The sequence below is a fragment of the Emys orbicularis genome, chromosome 1, assembly GCF_028017835.1.
Source record: "Emys orbicularis isolate rEmyOrb1 chromosome 1, rEmyOrb1.hap1, whole genome shotgun sequence".
Classification (NCBI taxonomy): Eukaryota; Metazoa; Chordata; order Testudines; family Emydidae; genus Emys; species Emys orbicularis.
In genome coordinates, this window is record NC_088683.1 from 338,433,637 (window position 1) to 338,456,378 (window position 22,742).

Sequence of the window (22,742 nt, forward strand, 5' to 3'; positions counted from 1 at the left end):
GAGGGTGCTGAGGAGGAGGGAGACACCCCGGCATCCCTAGATGCATGCAGCCAGGAGCTGTTTTCAAGCCAGGAGGAAGGTAGCCAGTCGCAGTGGCCGGTGCTGGGGAAGAACAAACACCAGAGGAGGTGCCCGGTAAGCGGCTTTTATTTTGGGAAGGAAGTTGTTTGGTGCGGGCTCTTGGGGCAAGAAGGGTTAGGGCTGCGTGCATGCCTAGATGCAGAATAGGGCACTGATGTTCTCTCTCACATCATGGTAATCGGCCTCAGTGATCTCTTCAAAGGTCTCATGCAGAAGCTGGGCAATGCACTTGCGCAGGTTCCTTGGGAGCGCTACTATACTCCTTGTCCCAGTCAGCCTAACATGTCCGTGCCACTGTACCGTGAGGGGCGGAGGGACCATTGCTGCACACAGGCAAGCTGCATATGGGCCAGGGCAGAAGCCGCATTGTAGTAGAAGTCCCTCCCTTGCATCCCAGGTCACCCTCAGCAGCGAGATATCTTCCAGGACGAACTCATCCTATGGAAAATGTGGGGACAATGTTCAGTATAGGGGCCCCCTGCAGCTGTTGGCTCTCCCCAAGGCATGATTAAATATTGCATGATTATGATGAGACAGCCAGGTAGACACAATTTTTCTTTCAGGTGGTGTAAAAATTTTGGTATACATGAGGTACATGTCAGGGCACAGAAGAACACCATTGGCAGATGCTGTTCTTTGACAGGACAAATCGGACATAAGCAATAGTCATTATGTTCAGTAACCCTATCTGAAAATGATACTCCGTATTCCCTGAATTTACTGTTTGGCAAAGTGATCTTTGAACTAGGTCTAATCTGAGCTTCAAGATATTAACTCTTGGGGGAATTTCAATGACATTGACACAACAGCTTTGTGATCTTGTCTGTGATTTAAATCTCAGCCCTTAACTCTTCAGAAATGAAAAGGGTGAAAAAAATCAACACCAAAGCCCTTATTCCTGCCAACTGATTAGGTTTTCAATTTTTTCCCCATTAGCAATGGGTGGAATGCAAATAATGCCTGAGGCCAACAGCTAGTTTTCTCTTTGTTATAGATTCCAAAACCAGGTGTTAGCCACACACCCTATGGAAAGGAAAACAACCCCTGCACTAACTCTTCTTGTTGGTTCTGGCTACATATCTGTTTTTCACTTCCGCTGCAGGTTTTTCCTAACTCCCCACAAAAAAATTAGATCAGTCTGTCTGGTAAACAGCTGCTGTCAAGCAAACTTTGATGCGCATTTGTTCATGTCTTCTATTATTTGAACTGTTTTGTGGAAGTTTACAAACTGGCTTTATTTATCAACGCAGTGTTGGCATGTTTTGTAGTAAGGTCAGGGGCTGCTGACAAATCTGCACTGACGCCAGAAATAATGTGTGATTTGGAAGATGTAAATGAACACAACAAGTTTGGCATAAAACTTGTGTGACAACTGTTAGCGCTGCCTTTCAGGAATACAAAGTGCAAAAAGGGATGGAGTTGAAACTGGGTCATTGCTGATTTGTTCATCTCTAGTAACTATTCTGTCACTTTCGTTGACATGAGACCAAACATTCAAAAGGTAAAACATCTAGTTAATAATGCTGTTGCTAAACAGACAGGAAATGTGAAGAACAAAGAGGTGACTGTCACTGTTGTACTGACCACAGGCAGAATATAAATTGAGGCATGAGAATGTAGTATCTTGCTGTTATTTTGATGCTTTCGAGTCATTTTGCTCATCGTTCAATAGCATTTGAACACGAGGGCAGCATTTTACCTGTGGGCTGCAGTTATTCTTCATGAGAAATTACTTGTAACTAGAACATTTAGCAAACTTGCCTTTTACAAGGTAGCTGGATTTTCAGGCAGTTTTTGTTTGCTGTTCATGGATTAAGCCAGCACCATGTCATTTCACTGTGAACAATGTGCCAGGGAAAATAATACTTTAAAAATCTTTTGTGAATTAAATTAGTTCTTAGGGATGCGAAGGGAAATAGACCACGGGAGAGGGCGGGCATTTTACAAGCTATTTTTGAATTTGTTGCCAATGATTCTCAATCCAAGACCCTTTCCTGTTGCACTTCTGGGACTTACTAATAGAAATTGCCAGTCACATGGGGTGAGCTATGTGGGTTTTTTTACAAGCCTAAATGGAGACTAGAGTCAATGACCTACGCTAGTCCTCCAAACCATTAGCCGCTCACCATTTAAATCTCTCCACTTCAAGTGAGTGAGTCAATAATACTATCTTTGGATTACATTGCCTCTTGCTTGGCCTTCTGGGGATGTGAGGGAGTAAGTCTTATTCTCCTGTTTGACAGAATAAGGGCTGCTCAGCTGAAAACTCTACTTGAGGCTGGTAGGGTGAGGAAGAGCTGGAGCTATTCACTGAAATGCTCCTTTGTCTGAGGGAAGTTTTGGACGGGGTTGGGTGTGGGATAGCAGTGGCAGAGCCTTTCCAAAAGTGTGTGGGTGGGGCGGGTCCCTCTGTGGCCCCTTCTGCCCGAGGCCTCGCCCCCAGCCAAGCCAAAAGCCAGAGCACTGCCTCCACCTGTCTGGGGTGGGGTGGCCGAGAGCAGGCCCTGGCCCGTGTCCCTCCCCGCAGGCCCCCTGCCCATGACAGGTGGAGGGTTAGTGGCTCCCCACAGCTGCCCACATGGTTCTCCCTGACTCGGGTCCTGCCAGGGGATGGGGCCTTGGAGCTGCAGCCCGGCCATAGTAAGCACCATGCAGCCAGGCAGCTGAGGGGAGCTGTGGAGTGGGGCCCCAGGGCAGGGACATGGGCTGGGGGTTGCTCTGGCCCCCCTCCCCCACCCAGGGCAAGTGGAGGGTCCATGCTGCAGTGCCCCACGCTGTCTGGGCTCCCTGGCTGGGCTCCAGCTGCTGGCCTGACTCGAGGTTTGGGCAGGGCCTCTGGGGGGAAGAGGAGGGGCAGGGGCGGGGAGGCCTGTACCAAAAAGTGGATTCCTCCCCTCCCCCGGCACCCTTGGTGTGGGAGGAACATTGGATCCCACAGCACAAGAAGACAGTAGTAATAACCACCAATAATAATAATCACCAACCTCATTTCTGCAAGTGAGCTAACACAGGACTTGAAGCAGGTAATATTTATTATTTAGACTGCACTCCAGATATGCTAAGGACATTCCAACCACAGAGGAAGACACAGTCCCTGACCTGAAGAGAGCCCAGTGAACTACCTACTTGAAACCATCTCAAACAAATTAACATGTTCATTGCTATATAAAGCAGCATTATATGACAGACCAACAAAAAAGAAGAAGATTTCAAGGCTATATTCTTCTAGAAAGAGTTGTCATCATTAGTGAAAACATTTTCATTTGGGAAATAAAAGTCTAATTATTTTATTCAAGTCAGAATAAATGTGGAAAGGCGGAGATAAACCTCAGAACATTCTGAGAATCAGTGAAATCAATGGGATAAGAACAGGGGAAAAATAGTAGCCATAATTTATATAGATATCAATTTTTGGGGGGTATTACACAAAGCCTCGTTTTTGAGGTTAAAAGGCAGGGTGTAGTGAGCGAGTTATTTCAGAGGATAAAAGACTATCTTGGAGATTGAAGACAAAGGTTACTAGTGAGTGGAAACACTTCAGAATGGAAAGAGGTACAATTTGCAGTGCCACTACAATCTGTATTAGGTATAATGTTGTTCTCTTTATATAGCAGTTAGCTATAATAAAAGAAACACAGTATGGTATCAACTTTTCCGGATAGTAGCAAGTCATGTGCATAGGGAAAGGGGCACGTTCAACACAAAGGAGGAGTGTGACTAAAATATTACAAGCCAGGACTGACAACTGGTTTGCAGAATTCACTGTGGAGAATTACATGGTAAATGAAACACAGGATAATAATAAACAAAGATCTGGGTAGACAGATCAGGTTCACTGACTGGTATGACTACAATGGACAGATCCAAAAACGTATCTGGGAACACAAATACATAGAAAAGATACACTTACTGCAGTGAGGAGTGGAAGGGGACCACAGAAACAGAAAAATGCAAAAGGGAGAGGGGAGCCAACATATCAACCTTCCCCATTCCTACCCATTAGCCACAACGTGGACCTCTGCATAACCACTGCATGGTTAGGATGAGGCTGGGTGAATGGAGACAGGGCTGCTTGCTTCCCTCCAAAACTGGTGGTGTTTCCAGCTGAAAATCCAGCTAAGGTTAAAGCAGCTGGTAGCATCATTAACATCTGTTCTGCACTTTCACTCCTCCAGGGAGTAAAAAAAAAAAAAGTGGACAAGCATGATGGGGTTAGCTGATGTCATCATGATTCCTGAGTAAACTGTGGTGCTGGTGGTGAGAATGGACAGAAGAATGGATAGGCAATCCCCTGGGTGTGGCTGGAACTTCCTTTTACTGCACATCCCCAGGATCTCTGGGGTTTGGAGGACATGACCCCCTTTCACTTTCCTCCCAGGAAGAGCTCTCATAGGAAATCTCACTGGCTCCGTTACCAGAGTTTACCCTCTTCTGTTTCTCTCTCTGAGTTTTACTGTGTGAGATGGTACAATATGGCCTTAAGCTATTTGGCATGATCTTTAGAAGCAGTAATACAGGCAAAGCCAATACATTTGTGTATATTGGATTGGACTATGAAACTAGTCCAAATATGATATTTCTTTATATCTAATTGAATGCAATTAGAATCCTCTTTCATTATTGTCCTAAAACTGCTTTCTCCAGTTGGGACTTTGGTTCAGGACGAAATGGAATATCTGGGCATCTGTATCATGACTTCCAGGAACTTCACTCGAGTGGATAACAGTATAAAAGAGTGACTGAGAAAGGTGGAAACAGACATGTTTTTAACTACGGGAATATGAGAACAATGAACTCTCTAAAAATGATTCCTCTGAATTGTGTACTTATTGCCTGGTCCAACACCCATTGAAGTCAAAAGGGCTTAAGCACACATGGTTAAGCATATGCTTAAGTGCCAGGCTGTATTGCTGCCAGACCCTGATGCAGTTGTAACCCACACACCTCCTGGATCGTGGTGCTCTGTCCCATCTAGTGACACTGAGACCACTTAGAGATTAATGAGTCTGTCCTACAGCCTTAGCTAAAGGGCATATGGCTCATGCAGTAGAGGCTCATGCATTTAGCTACAGAGGTCCCAGTTTCGATCCCGCCCATGACGACTGGGGTCTGTCGATGCTACACAGTAACGTGTTTTCATAAAGTGGAAACAACCTGGATGCAGATTGAGGTAATTAATGCAACTCCTGTAATCCAACTGTATTTCTAACTGAATCTCTGAACTGTGAGTATCAGATATGAACATGTTTTAAAAACCCACATAACTCTGTACCAGCTCCATCTTGGTTTCACTCAAATTTAATAACTGGGAAAGATAAGGAGGTGTAAGTTGCAGTTCTTATATATTTGCTTGATAATGGCTCTTCCAATTAGGGTGACCAGACGTCCCGATTTTATCGGGACTGTCCCAATATTTGCTTGTTTGTCCCGTGTCCCGACCGATGTGCGGTCGGGACACTGGACAAACAAGCAATTTTGCCGTCCCGGAGGAACTCTCGCCCCCCCCCCCCCCCCGTGCCCCGGCTCCACCCCCTCCTTACCCCATTGGCTCCCTCCCCAAATCCCTGCCCTGGCCCCACCTCTTCCCCAACCACGCGGCATTCCTCCTCCCTCCCAGGCTTGCAGCATGGCGGCGCAAGCCTGGGAGGGACCCCTTCGGTTGCCAGGCTCCCTTAGGGTCACCAGCATGGCGGCGCAAGCCTGGGAGGGAGGGTGGCGTTTCCTGGAGCTGGTGAGTCAGCTCCGGCACCGGGTGGGCAAGGGGGCTGCTCCCCCAGGAGGGAGACGAGGGGGCTCAGCTCTGAGCCCCTCGCCGCGCCAGAGGGCTCCTGCCCAGGCCGCTGCACAGTGGGGGTCTGGGGCTGGAGCCGAGGAGAGCGGCTGGTGCTGGGGGAACATGGAGCAGAGACCGAGCAGCGGTTACAGGATGGTTTGGCTGCTGCCGCCATCCAGGGGATTGAGCGAGCTCCGGGAAAGCACTGGGGCCGGGCAGGAAAGTGCCTCTGCCGGCCCAGGGCCCTCGGATCTCGCAGCCCCGGGAACCTGCTCCCCTGGTGTAGTGATGCTGCAGGAGGGAGCCGCATTAACACGGTGATTAGCCCCGTGCTCTCCGCTCCAGCCAGGACCTGCTCCGGGGGCAGAGCTCGGAGTCAGGTAGCAAATGGGAGGGAAACTGCTCAGACCAGCTTCACCGGGACCATGAAGCAGCCCTTTCCTGCACCCACACGTTTGTGCTCTGGACCAGTCCCTGGGAGGACCCCTTCGGTTGCCAGGCTCCCTTAGGGTCACCAGGGCAAGCCCCTTGGCTTCACCGCCGCCTTCAGGGCCCGGGGCCGGGAGCGCAGCGCGGAGGCTGCTCCAGCCCTGCAGCCCGCGGGGCAGCGCAGTGGGTCCGGGGCGAACACGCTCCTGCCAGGAGGGGCCGGGCCCGGCTGCCTGGTTCGCCCCCTGTCCGGGTCCCCAAGCTCCCCGTGGCCGGAGAGGGGCTGTCCGGGGCTGCAGGGGCGAGTGTCCCAGCCCTGGTGGGGTGGAGTGGAGCAGCCCCTGCTGCAGGTCCGGGGCGACGGAGTCCGGGAACGGCTGGGCAGGGAGCTGCAGGAGGGGCCCGGGGGCGCTCTGGCTGTTTTTGGTTTTTTTCCCCCCTCTGCCGCCGGCTTTTTTTTCCCCCGCCCCTCCCCCCCCCCCCCCCCCCGCGCGCCCCGATATTTAATGTGTGACATCTGGTCACCCTACTTCCAATACTTTTGAAAGCTTCAGAACTGATTATGATTTTCTTTAGATTCTAAAATGAAAATAAATGCAACTTAGAAATTGGGTTTAGGATGCTATTTACAACAAGAGCAATGCATACTAGGATACCATTATTTCCTTGGCCAAGTCCAGACATGCTACTTTTGATTTATTAATTTTTAGTTAAACAAGTTTCAGTAGCCCACATATAGGGTTAAAGATAAAAATGATCCTGAACCACAAGCTCAAATCTGTGCTCATGTCCCAGTTGGGTGGATCTGAGTCCTGTTGTGATAACTGGGCCTACACATTTACTCTAAGTGTAAGCTCAACTATAAAAAGTGAGTGAAAGTTCATAAATTGTCACAATGACCTGTTATACAAAATTGTTTAAGAAAAGACGTAAAATGGATACAGAGATGGAATTAATGTAAACAAAAAGGGTTTAGCTGATACCACTCAAGGACTCTGTTAAGATTATGACTGGTAAACAAGAGGAGTAGAAGACTGGAAATCAATGAACCAAAAATCGTGTGTTAGAAATTGGGTCTTTTGGTGGACAAGATAACTAGAGGATGGACTATTCCACCCAACACTCCCTTTTGAGATTCTTGAGAAGAAAAGACTTTTGGGGACAATTAGCAGAAGAAACAGCTTTCTGTCAACAACCGCTGTAGTAACCTTTATCATCACGGCTGCCACGTGACCATCTCCTGGGACCCCGGACCTTCTTCGTACTAGTCCTGATTGATGTCCTGACCAGACTGGGCCAGAGAGAGAGACACCCAGATGACACTGCCATGGCTCTGGCTAAAACCCAAACACTTCCTGGGATGTGAGTCTTTGCCTCGCCCCCCGCCAGCTGTGTCTTTTTCCTTCTCCACCTTATTTCTTTCCTCTTCAATCTTGCTCTCTTTGCTTTCTGTTTAATAAAAGTCTGACTTAGCCGGCCAATATTGCATATTTTGCCACACTGCTGTGAGAAGGAAACCAGACAGGCAATTAAATGCAATGCCCTAAACAGCCTGGTGCTAGTACGTTTGACGGGTCTTGGAGTGGCTGATCAGCTGCATGCTGGGACTGTGTTTTTCCGGCAGTGAGGTTGCTGGTGAAAGTCATCACCAGAGACAGAAGTAGCATTTTCTATCTTTGCTGTTCTTTTCGGTGCCCTTTTGTGTGTGTTTGTCGTTTGCGCTGTCTTTTAGGAAACAGGATTGGACTTTAACATTAGCAGCAATGACAACAGCTCCAGTCCATCCCAAATAACATTCTTTTTTCCCCAGAAAGGACAGTTGTTAATACCATCTTTGATACCATCTACAAGACTGTCAAACATGGGTTTTGTTTCCTTCTAAAAACACTCCAGCTAGAAGCAAAGGGAGCAAGGAATGTTGTTAAAATGAAAGCCTTACTTAATACTTTACTTTTCAAATGCTTTAATTGTTTTCCCTTCTTTTCTGTTTCTTTAATGAAAGGTTAAAAGGATTTTTAATGGTGTGTTTGCCATGGCACTAAGCACACTGAGGTCTCTATATATAAGAATGGCCATACTGGGTCAGACCAAAGGTCCATCTAGCCCAGTATCCTGTCTTCCAACAGTGGCCAATGACAGGTGCCCCTGGAGGAATGAACAGAACAGGTAATCATCAAGTGATCCATCCCTGTCACCCATTCCCAGCTTCTGGCAAACAGAGGCTAGGGACACCATCCCTGTCCATCCTGGCTAATAGCCACTGATGGACCTATCTTCTATGAACTTATCTAGTTCTTTTTTGAACCCTATTATAGTCTTGGCCTTCACAACATCCTCTGGCAAGGAGTTCCACAGGTTGACTCTGCGTTGTGTGAAAAAATACTTCCTTTTGTTTGTTTTAAATCTGCTGCCTATTAATTGGTGCCCCCTAGTTCTTGTGTTATGAGAAGGAGTAAATAACACTTCCTTATTTACTTTCTTCACACCAGTCATGATTTTATAAACCTCTATCATATCCCTACCTTAGTCGTCTCTTTTCCAAGCTGAAAAGTCCCAGTCTTATTAATCTCTCCTCATATGGCAGCCGTTCCATACCCCGAATCATTTTTGTTGCCCTTTTCTGAACCTTTTCCAATTCCAATATATCTTTTTTGAGATGGGGCAACCACATCTGCACGCAGTATTCAAGATGTGGGCATACCATGGATTTATATAGAGGCAATATGATATTTTCTGTCTTCTCCCTCCTTATGGCACCTACCCCCCTATTTTCTGTGCAGCAGATGTTCCCCAAACCATCACCAACAGTAATAATCTCTAAGAAAGCACACTAGTGACAGTGATTGTGTCTTCTATGTTTGCTCAAGGAGTGCCATGCACAGGGATGTCTCTCAGTAAATAACTATTTTGAACGGGTTGCTTAGACCTGAAAATTGTCTACACTTAAACTTCTGTAGACAGTGAAGTCATCACACTAGCTGACTTGCAGTTCTTTCAACTCCTTTGGACTATCTAGGATATGTCTACACTGTAACACCCCCCGCCCCCCTAAGTCAGCCAGTCTCAGAGCCTAGGTCAACTGACTCTGGCTTGCACTACATGGTTAAAAATAGCAGTATAGACATTCCCTCTTGGGCTGAATCATAGGCCCTGCGACCCTCCCCTCTTTCAGGGTACCAGAGCCAGGGACCCAGCCTGAGTGGGAATGCCTATACCAGGGCCGCCCAGAGGATTCAGGGGGCCTGGGGCAAAGCAATTTTGGGGGCCCCTTCCATAAAAAAAAGTTGCAATACCATAGAATACTATATTCTCGTGGGGGCCCCTGTGGGACCTGGGGCAAATTGCCCCACTTGCCCCCCCCTCTGGGCGGCTCTGGCCTATACTGCTATTTTTAGCCAGTGGTGCAAGTAAAATCCATTTCTTATCAGTACGGGGGGGGGGAGCACCAGCAAAGGGGGGGTACGTGACCTCCTTACGTGACCCTCCATGTAACTCCTCCCCACCCCGCCCCCAGCCCGGGGCCCCAGCTTCCCCCGGCCCCTCCCCATGATCCATCCCACATTACCTGGGGGGGCTCTGTCCTCCTCCTACTGCGCCGGAGACTTCGGAACCACAGTGGGGAAAGGAGCAGAATGTGGGGCGGCTGGGAAGCCCCAAGCCGGCAACTCCTCCGGCCCAGCTCTACCGTTCCCAGTCCCACCCCCTGCCCTTTCATGCAGCTGCGTCTTTTCCATCTGTCCCCGGAAAACAAAGCTGGGAGCGGTACAGCCACTGGAAGAGCTGCCAGTGGTCTGCTCCTTTCCCCGCTGCAGTTCCTGGGAGAGCCCTGTGGTTCAGCCCCGCCCCCTGCCCTTCCATGGAGAACCCACAGCCCCGCCCCCTACCCTTCCTCTGTCCTCTGTCTGTGTACTACAGCAGCTGCCCCACTCAGGACAGGCCTGGGGGGGCAGGGCTGTACCGCCCCCAGCCCCGCCCCCCAGTCCTGTCCTCTGGCAGGGCTGCAGCTGTACAGACGGAGGAGATGCAGCTCCGTGGAAGGGAAGGGGGAGGGGCTGGGGGCGGTACAGCTGCACCAGAGGAGCTGCCGGTGTGGGGCCACCGGCTCCTCCTGTGTCTTTCCAGTATGCCATACAGGCTATAAATATCTTGCTGGTACGGTGTACCGGACTGTACCGCCGTACTTGCACTGCTGTTTTTAGCCTAACAGCTTGAGCCCCATGAGCCCAAGTCAGTTGACCTGGGCTCTTAAACTCACTGCTAAAGAGAGTTTTTTCCCCCCCAGTGTCGATGTACCCTTAGAGACCCTATAACAGCTAGAAATGGACTATTTAAAAGCATGAACAAGCAATAAAGGCTATGCCAGTACCTCAGCTGTGTTTTCTGTAGCCCTTGTTCTCCTACAGATAGTCATATATTATGAGCATAATGTCTACTGAAGTTTCACCATTCCACACTTTAGCAAAATGCAATGTTAGCAACAATAACAATGCTTTTTATTATGTTATTCTGTATTCATACCTCAAATCCCTGTGGTCTTCCTAGACTTTCTTTAATATGTTTCCACGCAACCAGAATCTCTGATACAGACAAACCTGTAGCCTTGACATCAGTAGGAGCCGCACTGGGTTCTGTATTAAGAAAAAATGAAATAATAAACCTCTACTGTAACAACTTGTATCTATCAAAAGCACTACAACTGAAAGTGTCATATACTTCCTCTATTGTACCTTATTACCCAGAATAAAGTATTGTGGCTGTTGTGCGAATGAGAAACTGAACAAAATAAAAAGATTATCTCTATTATATTTCTTTATTTGTGTCATGTTCCATCAATATCTTATTACAGATGGATCCAGCAAGGTACACAATGAAGAACCCCTTTTCCATGGCTGATTTCTCTTCAGCAACCTTTAATTCTTATCTTTAACGTTATTTTCCCCTCTAAGCCTTCGCCAACAGATCTGCAGGATGGCAGAAGTAAATAGAGCATTCTTTCTCTGTCCTTTACTCTGCCATTTCATCAGTGGAAAATGAAAGCTACATGGGGTGCTCAGATGACCTTGCTCTTGAGTTAAACCAGCGGCTGAAAAACATGCAGTCAAACCCAGAGATGTAGTGAAATGTAAAGCAAATGCACTTTTTAGGAGCATGTTAGTACTTCAGGTTGCTGGCATATGTAAATACATTTTTAAGCATGGGATACACACCCTCTTATAGAGAAGGAAAGCAACGTTTTTGATTTCTGATTCTAGCTAGCTTTGCTGTTAACAGATTTGACATTGCATAACTTTGGGGTTAGGGAAAACCTTTAAAAACCACCTGGGTTGGTCAGCAATAAGAAAAGTAAGATCGGGAAAAAAATAGGAAAATACACATTGAAAGCCGTAGGGAGAGCTACAGAGACAATATATGCCAGGGATGGCCAAACTGCGGCTTGTAAGTTTTACAGTTAAAGTGTGGCTCTCAGATCCCCCACACTCCCACATTCTCGACCTACCAGACTGTTTGGGGGAGCTCAGGGCTTCTGCCCTGAGGCAGGGTGGTGAGGCTAGGGGCTTCTGCCCAGCAGGGAGAGGGGTCTTGGGGCTTCAGCCCCATGGGAGGCACCTTCCAGGAGCAGGGCTGAAGCTCCGAGCCCCGGAAGGCGTGCCTTGTGAGGCTGAGGCCCTGAGACCCCTTGACCCTGCAGGGCAGTAGCCCCTAGCCCCATCACCCCGCCGCAGGGCTGAAGCGCTGAGCCCCGGCAGCCATGCCTCAGCTCTCGAACTTTTGAAGATTGTCCTATGCATCTCGGAGGGTCAGCACATTTCGCCATCCCTGATATATGCCATAGATGTGTATGGTCACCTTGGTTTACAGAGTGCATTGTGATTGCAGAGGGTTTACCAAAACCCCTATGTATCACTTAGGTTGGAACTTTACTAGAGCTTAGAGCTTTAGTACCTGGGGCAATTTTCATTCCCTGTGAAATTAATAAAAGCTTACTGCAACATGTTTAGATGAGAATACAGAACTAAGTGAGAATGCTTTACATTAGAGCACAAGCACACAGTAGCTATTCACCACCCTCCAGGGTCTGTTTGTTGAGAAAAAAGCTGGATTCAGATTCATCTGGAATATCAAGGCCTGTAATTTGTTTCTTGGCCTAACATCTCATTACATTTTGTAATGTGTCAGTCTGATCATTTGGAGGCCCTGGCTTTTACATTATAAAGAAGCACATAAAAGATCTTTTTAAAAGATGCGTTTTAGGGCTTAACATGATTACAGAAAAATAATTTCTTTTTGGCACAGCCTGTGTTAAAATTATACATTTTGGTAGTTGATCAAATGGCCATAGTAAGGAGTTTAATATAAATCTTTATATAGTAGCTGTTCCATCCCCTCCCCCAATTTTGTATTACATTATGTGCTCTGGCACTGCTGACCTATATCTTCTCCCTGACTTTTCTTTTTGGGATTTTTCCTTTCCTTTTGCTCAGTTTTTGGTTTTGTTTTGTTTGCTTGTTTGTTTTTTAAAAGCAGTGTCTAAAGAAAGTGAGAACTTCTGACTTTATTAGAAACTGTGCACATTAATAATGGTGCATTATTGCTAAGTATAAAATATAGATTGCTCTTTCAAAGTAGTAAATAAAAAGAAATTATAACGTTTACAAGGCATAAGTGATATGATCTTCTGGACTCAAAATGTTTGCTATAAAGAAATATATTCTGCATGATATTATTTGTTCAATAGGTGCACTCTGTTTTCTATTTTATGTACTACTAAGATTTGTGATACAAAAGCCATTTTCTAGTTTTTATATTATTGAAGCAATTGTCTTGTTGTCAGGGAAGACTACAGTGCGATAAATAATTTGTGATGTATACAAAATGTTGGGTGGCAGCTTTTACACTTTCTAAAAATGGACAAAACATTTCTCTTTCATATCATTCACTAGAGAAGGTTTATGCATTGCTTACAATAGAAACAAAAGGCTTAATATACATATATAATTGTTTTCAGTATATGAAGTAGAAAAATATATATGTATGAGGTAAATGCATTTCTTATATCTCAGGCAATTATTCACTGCAATTTCACTGATATTAGACTCCAAGAATGTAGATGTTCAGTAAAAGGACAGAAACAATATTTTTAGAAATAAGGTACATTATGACTGTCTGAAAGTTTATGGAGGTGAAATGGCAATTTTTATTGATTCAAATGGGATGAGGACCATATAATTTGCTATAATATAAAATAATCCATGGCTCAGTACAATGTCATGATTTATATTGTATGTCTAGCATTGATGATAAGTTTGGCAGGTTCATTAGGTTTTTCCATAATTGCTGTCGATGTTATGATCATATTCTTTTATTAATATCTTCTTATTATGTTACATTTACTAATATCTTCCTGGGGTCACACTGATGAAAAAAAGGCCAGCATCCTTAACAAGCCCTTTAACACTCCCTGATTAAATTTAACAAAAAATTGTAAGACCTTGAAAAGCCCTGTGCAATATCCCAAAGACATTGCTTTTCATTTGCAAGACCAGAGTTTAGAGTAACATTAGTATCCTGCAACAGTTGACGACATTAACACCTAACCCAGACTAGGGAATTGCATTCACTGCATTGCATTAGGTTTCAACGAGGAAATCCTGAATTTTTCTAATTTGTCAGGCGCTGATTCTCAGGTTCCATAGCATTAATAGGTGTTTATTTGCAACTGTAAACTGGCCAGCCAAGTCCCACCATTCCACAGAGAGTGTTTCCCCACAAAGATTTCAGTGTTAGCTAATTCTATGGAAACAGGTTCTAAAACAAAAATAAGTGCAGGACCAACTCAGGCAAGACCAATCTTTTAAACCCATTGTGGAACACAGCCTCAACCAAGTCTCCTTGCTTAGCCAATTCCACTACTAATCTCTGTTCCCTTTCCATATTACTGCCAGGGAGGAGTTTTTACAGAGGTTCCTGATGTAAAATCTGAGCTCTTTAGCCAGGAGCCCTTCCTCATTACCCCACATCCTTTCCACATATTTGGGCAAGAGACTTCATCCAACAGTGAATTTCCTTGGCAAGATCATCCCCTTCTGTGACAGAGATCTCAGAGGGAGAAAATCTCCATGAGGATTCCCTGGAAAAGATATCTCCCTCATCATCCTGTCAGGGAGAAAGAGGTGTAGTATTTGGTCACCTTGCAGAAAAGACCACTGGGGACATCCCCAAACCTCACATATCCAGAGATATGTATTGATCCCCAGGACATCTATGGAAGGCCAGCATCATCTGTGTAAAAGTCCTCTCCCTCTCTCTGCCCATATCTCCCATGCAATGAAACTCCACTGGAGTTGTGCTACCAGGGCCGTTCCTTAGATATGGGTCCCTCTGGAATCCTAAGGAAGATGTCATTTTTCTGCAGAAAAGAAAATATAGGGCAAGGATATACTACATTTCTTTTTGTTCTTAATTGATTTCCACAGGGCCAAAGGAGGAACGATTTGCATTCCCTTGGATCCGACCCCCCAGCCAACCTAGTCTTCCTTCAAGTCTATTCAATCTCCACTTCCTTTTCCAGCGCAGACCCTCTAGAGGATCCAGAATGGAGGGAGGCAAGTGGTGCCGCAGAGATGGCTCATCCCCACTTTCGGAGGATGGTGGGAGATATATGCCTGGAGGGTCCCCGTCCATGAATAGGACTGGGAGGCATGATCTGATTTCTTTTGTGTCAGTGATCAAATAGGCCCTTTGCAGTCTACCCAATACTATTTGAGTCTATACACATATCCTGGTACTAATCTGGCATCTGAAACAGTGATTATTTTTCCAGTTCATCTTTAAGCTTTGGTTCTGCCACTGCATAAAAATGTTTTGCACTCCCAGAAGACTAGTTGAGTGTCCAAAGAATAGTTCTGAAAAAAGTATGCTCCCTGCAATTATAACCCTGTTATTTCCTTCTTCTAACTCCAAAACAGAATACCAGTGTGCTGATAACTTACTGAATTTTATGCTGCAAAAGAAGCTACCTTTTGCTTCTGAAGAAATTAATTAACTCGCAAATGTTTCTCTTGCACTGGTACAGAGTACAAAATGGACAGGCTGATTGATAAAAATCAAGTTCTGATAGATTAAAAGTTTAGAGCAGCATTATCATATTCATTAATATAAATGATACATTTGTAATAAGTGACATAACAGCTGGAGTTCTCCAAATAATATGGGGGATGTGTCTATAATAGTGATTACACATATGGCTTCCCAATGGGGCTAGTCACATTAATCAAAGGAGTGCTTAGTAAACTCCTCAGTATAAGGATTATCATTTCCTTATTTAAAAATTCTGTGAAGACACCTGTAGTTGAACTTTTACAGGCTCTAATCCAGATAGATCAGCTGGCAAAGGTAGGAAATTATCCATTATATTTTACCACTAAGATGCCAATTTATTAATTTTCAGGTTCACATAAATCTCAGGGAGCTCAGCTTTAGCTATGAACTGATCCTCAGAACTGCACCTCATGAATGTAAGGTTTTAATGTGAGCCATAGTGGCCATACTTAAAAGTATGTACATAATTGCATATTCTTTCTCCTAAATTAGAAGAAAAAGGCTTTGGCTTATTTTCTTATTTTAATGAAGGCCGAGAATGAAAAACGAGGAGAGTTTGAGCTAACCAGAAAATCTTTCAGCCTTTGTTGTCTCAAATGCATCTCACATAATATATTTTGCTGTCTACTTTAAATGCTTTATTTTCAGTCCGTAAACAGATCCAGTAGTAAAACTCTGAGAGCTATGAAATGTGCCATCTGCCCACTTCTTCCCTGAAAAATAACTATAGATTTAGGTTCTCCACCAGGCTGAATGAGTCAGAACAAAGTTATACGGAAAACTTCTTTGTACAGTCAGTTTTCATTCTATGTTATTTGCATTACACTAATGACTAGAAGCCCCACTCAGGGACTGATGCTCCACAGTGCTAGCTGCTCTATAAAAATATGGTAAAAAAATCAGCATTTCTAATAACTGCCCAGTGGAGGTCATGGCATGGGAAGAGCTGGATTCCTCATTTCTTTGGAAGTTTAAAGGAACATTCGTTATACTACTGTGTGTGAAATTATAAAAAAGTTCTACACCCTTCCTCTCTCCCCCCCCCTCCCCCCCGGAATTAAAATAACATATGCTTGAGGGCTTGAGTGCGACTTAATTGGTACACATGGGCAAAGATTCCAAAAGTGCCTGAGTAATTTTCAAAAGTGGCTGAATTGCTTAGGGCCAGATTTACAAAGGTATTACTTAGGTGCCTAGGATGCAGATAGGTGCCTAGTGGGATTTTCAAAAGCGGCTAAGTGAGATAGGTGCCTAACTACCATTAATTTTAATTGAAAGGGGAGAGGTTGTTCTAGATTTGATTTGACAAATAGGGAGAAACTGGTTGAGAATTTGAAAGTGGAAGGCAGCTTAGGTGAAAGTGATCATGAAATGGTAGAGTTCATGATTCTCAGGAATGGTAGGAGGGAAAACAGCACAATACAGATAATAAATTTCAAGAAGGCAGACTTTAGCAAACTCAGAGAGTTGGTAGGTTAGATTCCATGGGAAACAAATCTAATAGAAAAAACAGTTCAAGAGAATTGGCAGTTTTTCAAAGAGACATTATTAAGGACACAAGAGCAAACTCTCCCACTGCGTAGAAAAGATAGGAAGTATGGCAAAAGACCACCTCATTGAACCAGGAGATCTTCAATGATCTGAAACTCAAAAAAAGAGTCCTCCAAAAAGTGGAAACTAGGTCAAATTACAAAGGATGAATATAAACAAAAAATAAAAGCATGGAGGGACAAAATTAGAAAGGTCAAGGCACAAAACAAGATTAAACTAGCTAGCTAAAGGGTAACAAGAAAACATCCTATAAATCCATTAGAAGCAACAGGAAGACCAAGGTCAGGTTACTTAATGCGGGGAGGGGAAACAATAACAGAAAATGTGGAAATGGCAGAAGTGTTAAATGACTTTTTTGTTTCAGTTTTCACCAGAAAAGGTAGTAGCGATCGGACACCTAACAAAGTGAATGCCAGTGAAACCGAGGTAGGATCAGAGACTAAAATAAGGAAAGAACAAGTTAAAAATAATTTAGACAAGTTACATGTCTTCAGGTCACCAGGGCCTGATGAAATACATCCTAGAACACTCAAGAAGCTGATTGAAGAGGTGTCTGAGCCATTAGCGAGTATGTTTGAAAAGTCATGCAAGGCAAGAGATTCCAGAGGCCTGGAAAAGGGCAAATATAGTTCCCATCTATAAAAAGGGAAATAAGGACAACCTGGGGAATTACAGACCAGTCAGCTTCACTTCAGTACCTGGAAAGATAATGGAGCAAATAATTAGGCAATCAATTTGCAAACACCTACAAGAAGATAAGGTGATAAGTAACTGTCAACATGGATTTGTCAAGAACAAATCATGTCAAACCAATCTAATAACTTTCTTTCACAGGGTAACAAGCCTTGTGGATGGGGGGGAAGTTGTATATATGGTATATCTTGACTTTAGTAAAGCTTTTGATACAGTCTTGCATGACCTTCTCATAAACAAACGAGGGAAATACAACCTAGATGGAGCTACTATGAGGCGGGTGAATAATTGGTTGGAAAATTGTTCCCAGAGAGTAGTTATCAGTGATTCATAGTCAAGATGGAAGGGCATATCGAGTGGGATACCACAGGGATCAGTTCTGGGTCCAGTTCTGTTCAATATCTTCATTAGTGATTTAGATAACGGCATAGAGAATACACTTATAAAGTTTGTGGTCGATACCAAGCTGGGAGGTATTGTAAGTGCTTTGGAGAATAGGATTAAACTTCAAAATGATCTGAACAAACTGGAGAAATGGTCTGAAGAAAATAGGATGAAATTCAATAAGGACAAATGCAAAATGCTCCACTTAGGAAGGAACAATCCGTACAAAATGGGAAATGACTGCCTAGGAAGGAGTACTGCAGAAAGGGATCAGTGGATCACAAGCTAAATATGAGTGAACAGTGTAACACTGTTGCAAAAAAAAGTAAACATAATTCTGGGATGTATTCGCAGGAGAGTATAAGCAAGTCATGAGAAATAATTCTTCCACTCTACTCTGCGCTGATTAGGTCTCAATTGGAGTATTGTGTCCAGTTCTGGGTGCCACAGTTCAGGAAAGCTGTGGACAAATTGGAAAAAGTCCAGAGAAGACATGACTTATGAGGGAAGATTGAAAAAACTGTGTTTGTCCAGTCTGAAGAAGAGAAGATTGAGAGGGGACATGGTAACAATTTTCAAGTACATAAAAGTTTATTACAAGGAGGAGGGAGAAAATATATTTTCCTTAACTTCTGAGGATAGGTCAAGAAGCTATGGGCTTAAATTGCAGCAAGGGCGGTTTAGGTTGGACATTAGGAAGAACTTCCTGTCAGGGTGGTTAAGCACTAAAATAAATTGCCCGGGGAGGTTGTGGAATCTCCATCACTGGAGATTTTTAAAATCAGGTTAGACAAACACCTGTCAGGGATGGCTTAGATGAGTGCAGGGGACTGGACTAGATGACCTCTTGAGGTCCCTTCCAGTCCCACGGTTCTATGAAAGTCAATGAGAGTTAGGTGCCCAATCTACTTAGTCACTTTTGAAAATCCCACTACAAACCCATATGAATCTTTAGGCACCTGAATACCTTTGTATGTCTGTTCCTTAGTCATTTAAGAGCCTAATAGGATTTGACTGCTAAGTCACTGTTGATAATCTTACCATTAGGCTTTTTGCTGGCCCTTTATACAGGAGTGGATAGCACTGGTTACAAATAACAAGTACACTTTCTGAAGGCACTTTAGTTAGAATAAGGCTTGGCAGATCAGGCCCCAAGATTGATATATATTGTATTGTTGGTCTCTGTTCAATACCTGCTTCCAAACAAAAATCCTGTTTCTTTGTTCCTTTTAATTTTGAGTACATCACCTTAGGATACTTGTAAGGTTCTGACACACACAGACACAGATTGAATAAGCAAGTTATAATGGGTAAATATGTTTGGATGATTGAATTGTGTTAAAGAAAACAGGGTTCCCATAAGTGATTACTCTACTTTGGATAAAACAAATGAAAATGAATAATAAATTAATAATTCTAGATTTATCTTTTGCAATATCTTTTCATATTTTAAAGTAAACTTTAGAAATACTGACTTTTTTATATTACCAAGGATTCCATTTTCAGTTTTCTCTAAATAACAAAAAAACAGACTTTAAATGTAACACTATTTATTAAAACTGAATTTTCAATACTTGTCATTCAAAACTGGGAAATAACAAGTGGCATTTATAAATTAATATTTTGCAATGAAAAAATATCTCCCTCTTGCCTCATAGAAGGCTCTGAATTTCTTTTTTTAAAATTGATTCTCTTATCAGTGAGTTGAGTTGTTAAAAATAATAAAAGCATCTGAATAAATGATATTACTTCACTGTCTGTTAAGTAACAATAAAGTCAAATGCAGATTGACAAAAATGTCTCAGTAGTACTGGGAAGTCAGATATCATTTTGATTGTATTTGGATTTTAAGATGTTCTCATTTTTATAGTGATGTGAATATTTTATAATGTTGATCCAAACAATTAAACACATGTAGATTACTGACACTTGCTTTAAAGGAATCAAAATTTCAGTCTTCTTAGACTGTGGGATAAAGGTATCAGAAAAATACATCTAACTGAGAAGGAAGGGTAGTAATGGGTAATCTAGCAGAAAAAAATGTTACCCATTTGTTGTGAGCTAATATGAAAATAAAATTCCAAGTTTTCTACTTAACATCAAGTGGTTCAACTGAAAGCAATGGGACTACTTGCAGAGTAAAGTACTACTCAACATGAGGAGGGTTTCTGAATCCAGCCTTTAATATTAGAGTGGGTCAAATCATTTGTTGTGAATAATAATTGCCTGCCTTTTCTTCTATATGTGAATTTTCACAAACTGATTTCTATAAATATAGAGCCAGATCTTCTGCTTGTGTAAATCAGCAGAACTCCATGGAAACCAATTAAGCTACACCAATTTACAGCTAGTTGAGCCCATAGTCTTTATCCATAAATATTTGCTGAATAATCTACAGAACAATTTTCAGGCACTGGGTTGTTCATAAAGTATTCATTGTTATTCACAGTGAGTGTCTGGCCACTAAATATAGTTTCTGAACCCTGTTTTAGTAACAAACTTCTTAAACAGGAAAATGACAAGTAGCAAAATATAAAGAACAACCAAAAACACGTGCTGTGCACTTTTCAGTCCCAGTTTCCCAAGAAAGAATCATTAATGCCGAGAATTTATGAAACCATCAGATGTTGTAAACATCTGTTTGACATAAATTGTGAATACTGAATTACATGGAACCCCAAAACAATAGTGGAGCAAAGTCAGCCTTTTTATTAAATCTATTTTTTTCATCAGCTGGCTGCCTCTGTTTAATATGATAAACCTATGGTCTGACTGTTATATATGAGGCAGCGTAGCCTAGTGAACAGAGCACTGAACTGGGACTCAGGAGAGACCTTCCGCTGGCCCGCTGGGTGACCTTGAGCAAGCCATGTCACCAACATGTACCACAGTTTCCCTGCCTGCAAAATGGGAATAATGATACTTATCTCCTTTGTAAAGTGCTTTGAGATCTATGGATGAAAAACACTACTATTAATTCTTATTGCGTATATATAGTGTATGACATGCAGACAAGCTTTACAATCTCTCAGACTAACCTCCCTCAGCTGAACAGATGACCACAATGGGACTGAAGGGTCCATCTCCTTTGTTATTATATACACCAACTTTCACCTCAAAGGGAGTCAGAGGCGGCACACTTTCATCCCTATAGATGAACTTTGAAGCATCTGAGGATGTCACCATTTTTTCTTTCCACCCTCGTGTTCCATTCGGTCTGAAAGCTACAATGTATCCAAATCCTTCCCCATTCTGAAACTCTTCTGATACTGGCTAAAAAAAGGAAAGTTCAATTAACCAGCAAATATTTTAAACTTTATTACACTGGAAGCAATCACAGTGGGCAAATATAAACTGGCTTCTTAACAGAGGTGATCATGTAAAGCAGCAGTAACAGAACTGTGCTCAGTACAGCTTACTTGGTAAGGACAGTCTTTTCTATAGGTTTTGGTGGGGCCGACTGACATCAGTGGCCCAATGACAAATTACACCAGCTGAGGTTCTACTCCAGTGTATCTAATAAATGGCTAATTCTGCCACCCTTACTCACACCGATTAATCTGCCCTGAATCGGATGAGACTGCTCACAGAGAAAGGCATGATTCTAAGTGCCAGGATCAGTCCTTAGCAACAAATCCAACTCTCTGATTTTTAGTTACACAATTTTTGTATGTTACCTATTAAGAATGGCTACCATGTCTCGTGGAATTCCCTATGGAGGGGTAGGGAATATAACTGGAAATGGTACAAATCTTTTAAAGCAAAAGAAAATTTTAAGTGCACTCACTCTGCTGTGTATAATTAAAACATATGAAATACCTGGATGTTATTACTAATTTGGCTAATGACTTTACCTAATGTAAGAGGTTGTGATGCATAGTGTGATGTGTTGCAAACAGTAATAGGAGAAAGATACTTATAGGACATGGCGGAAACACAAGGTTAAATAAAAACAGGGGAAAGCACTGAAATCTTCTGCCTAATTTGGAGAATGTATTCTCTCAGGCTGGTGAAAGTGGCTTCATTCTGGTTTGCACTATTTGTTATGGAAATAATGGTTTCAGTTTAGGGCAAATCAACACAAAATGCCAAACTGAATGCTGTGTGATGGTGGCTGGGAAGATAACCCATTGAACAGATCCTCAGGTAGTATAAATCAGCATAGATCCACTGAAGTGAATGAAACTAGGCCAATTTACATCAATTAAGACTCTGGCCCTCTGCAGGCTTTTCAGTGTTCTCGCCTACTTTCCTACCAGAGAGAGGAGTTAATGTAAAAGTCGTCTCTTTCTCACATGCTGAGTTTGCACTGCATCTTGAGCAGAATTCACAGCACATCTATTGAAGCAAGATCAACTTTAGCAGACTGAGTGAGAAGGAAAGCAAAAACGAATAAACTTTACTTTGGGGCGGCTGATCTGAGTGGTAGATTCTCCAAGAGGTCCTCTGCTCTCATCACATGGAAATGTGAATCTCTTTGAGACCTTAGCACACATTTAAGAACTCATATTTTGTGTTCATATCTTGATAAGATTTGCTGTAGGGAACCTCAGTACAGTACTCCTTACTTTGCCCTCAAATAAGTCAATATGAAACAGGGCCTTTAATCAAAGAGTCCCTTACCTCCCATGCTATTACTAATTCATGCCGTCTTCCACTTCTGCCACTTACATTAGCTGGCGCTGTCTTTGGAACTATGAACAAAAAAGTGAAAAAAACAGAATGTCCAAGT

General features: G+C 43.3%; 1 protein-coding gene across 1 annotated transcript in view; it reads right to left on the reverse strand.

The window, feature by feature from the left end:
* The window catches only part of CNTN5 (contactin 5), a 407,321-nt gene that overhangs the window by 16,647 nt on the left and 367,932 nt on the right, over window positions 1-22,742 (reverse strand). Inside the window, exons 17-19 of the mRNA XM_065397605.1 lie at window positions 22,634-22,704; window positions 21,049-21,283; window positions 10,802-10,911 (exon numbers count right to left, since the gene is read on the reverse strand). Of these exons, the coding sequence (XP_065253677.1) occupies window positions 10,802-10,911; window positions 21,049-21,283; window positions 22,634-22,704 (416 nt within the window). The remainder of the gene's footprint in view (window positions 1-10,801; window positions 10,912-21,048; window positions 21,284-22,633; window positions 22,705-22,742) is intronic.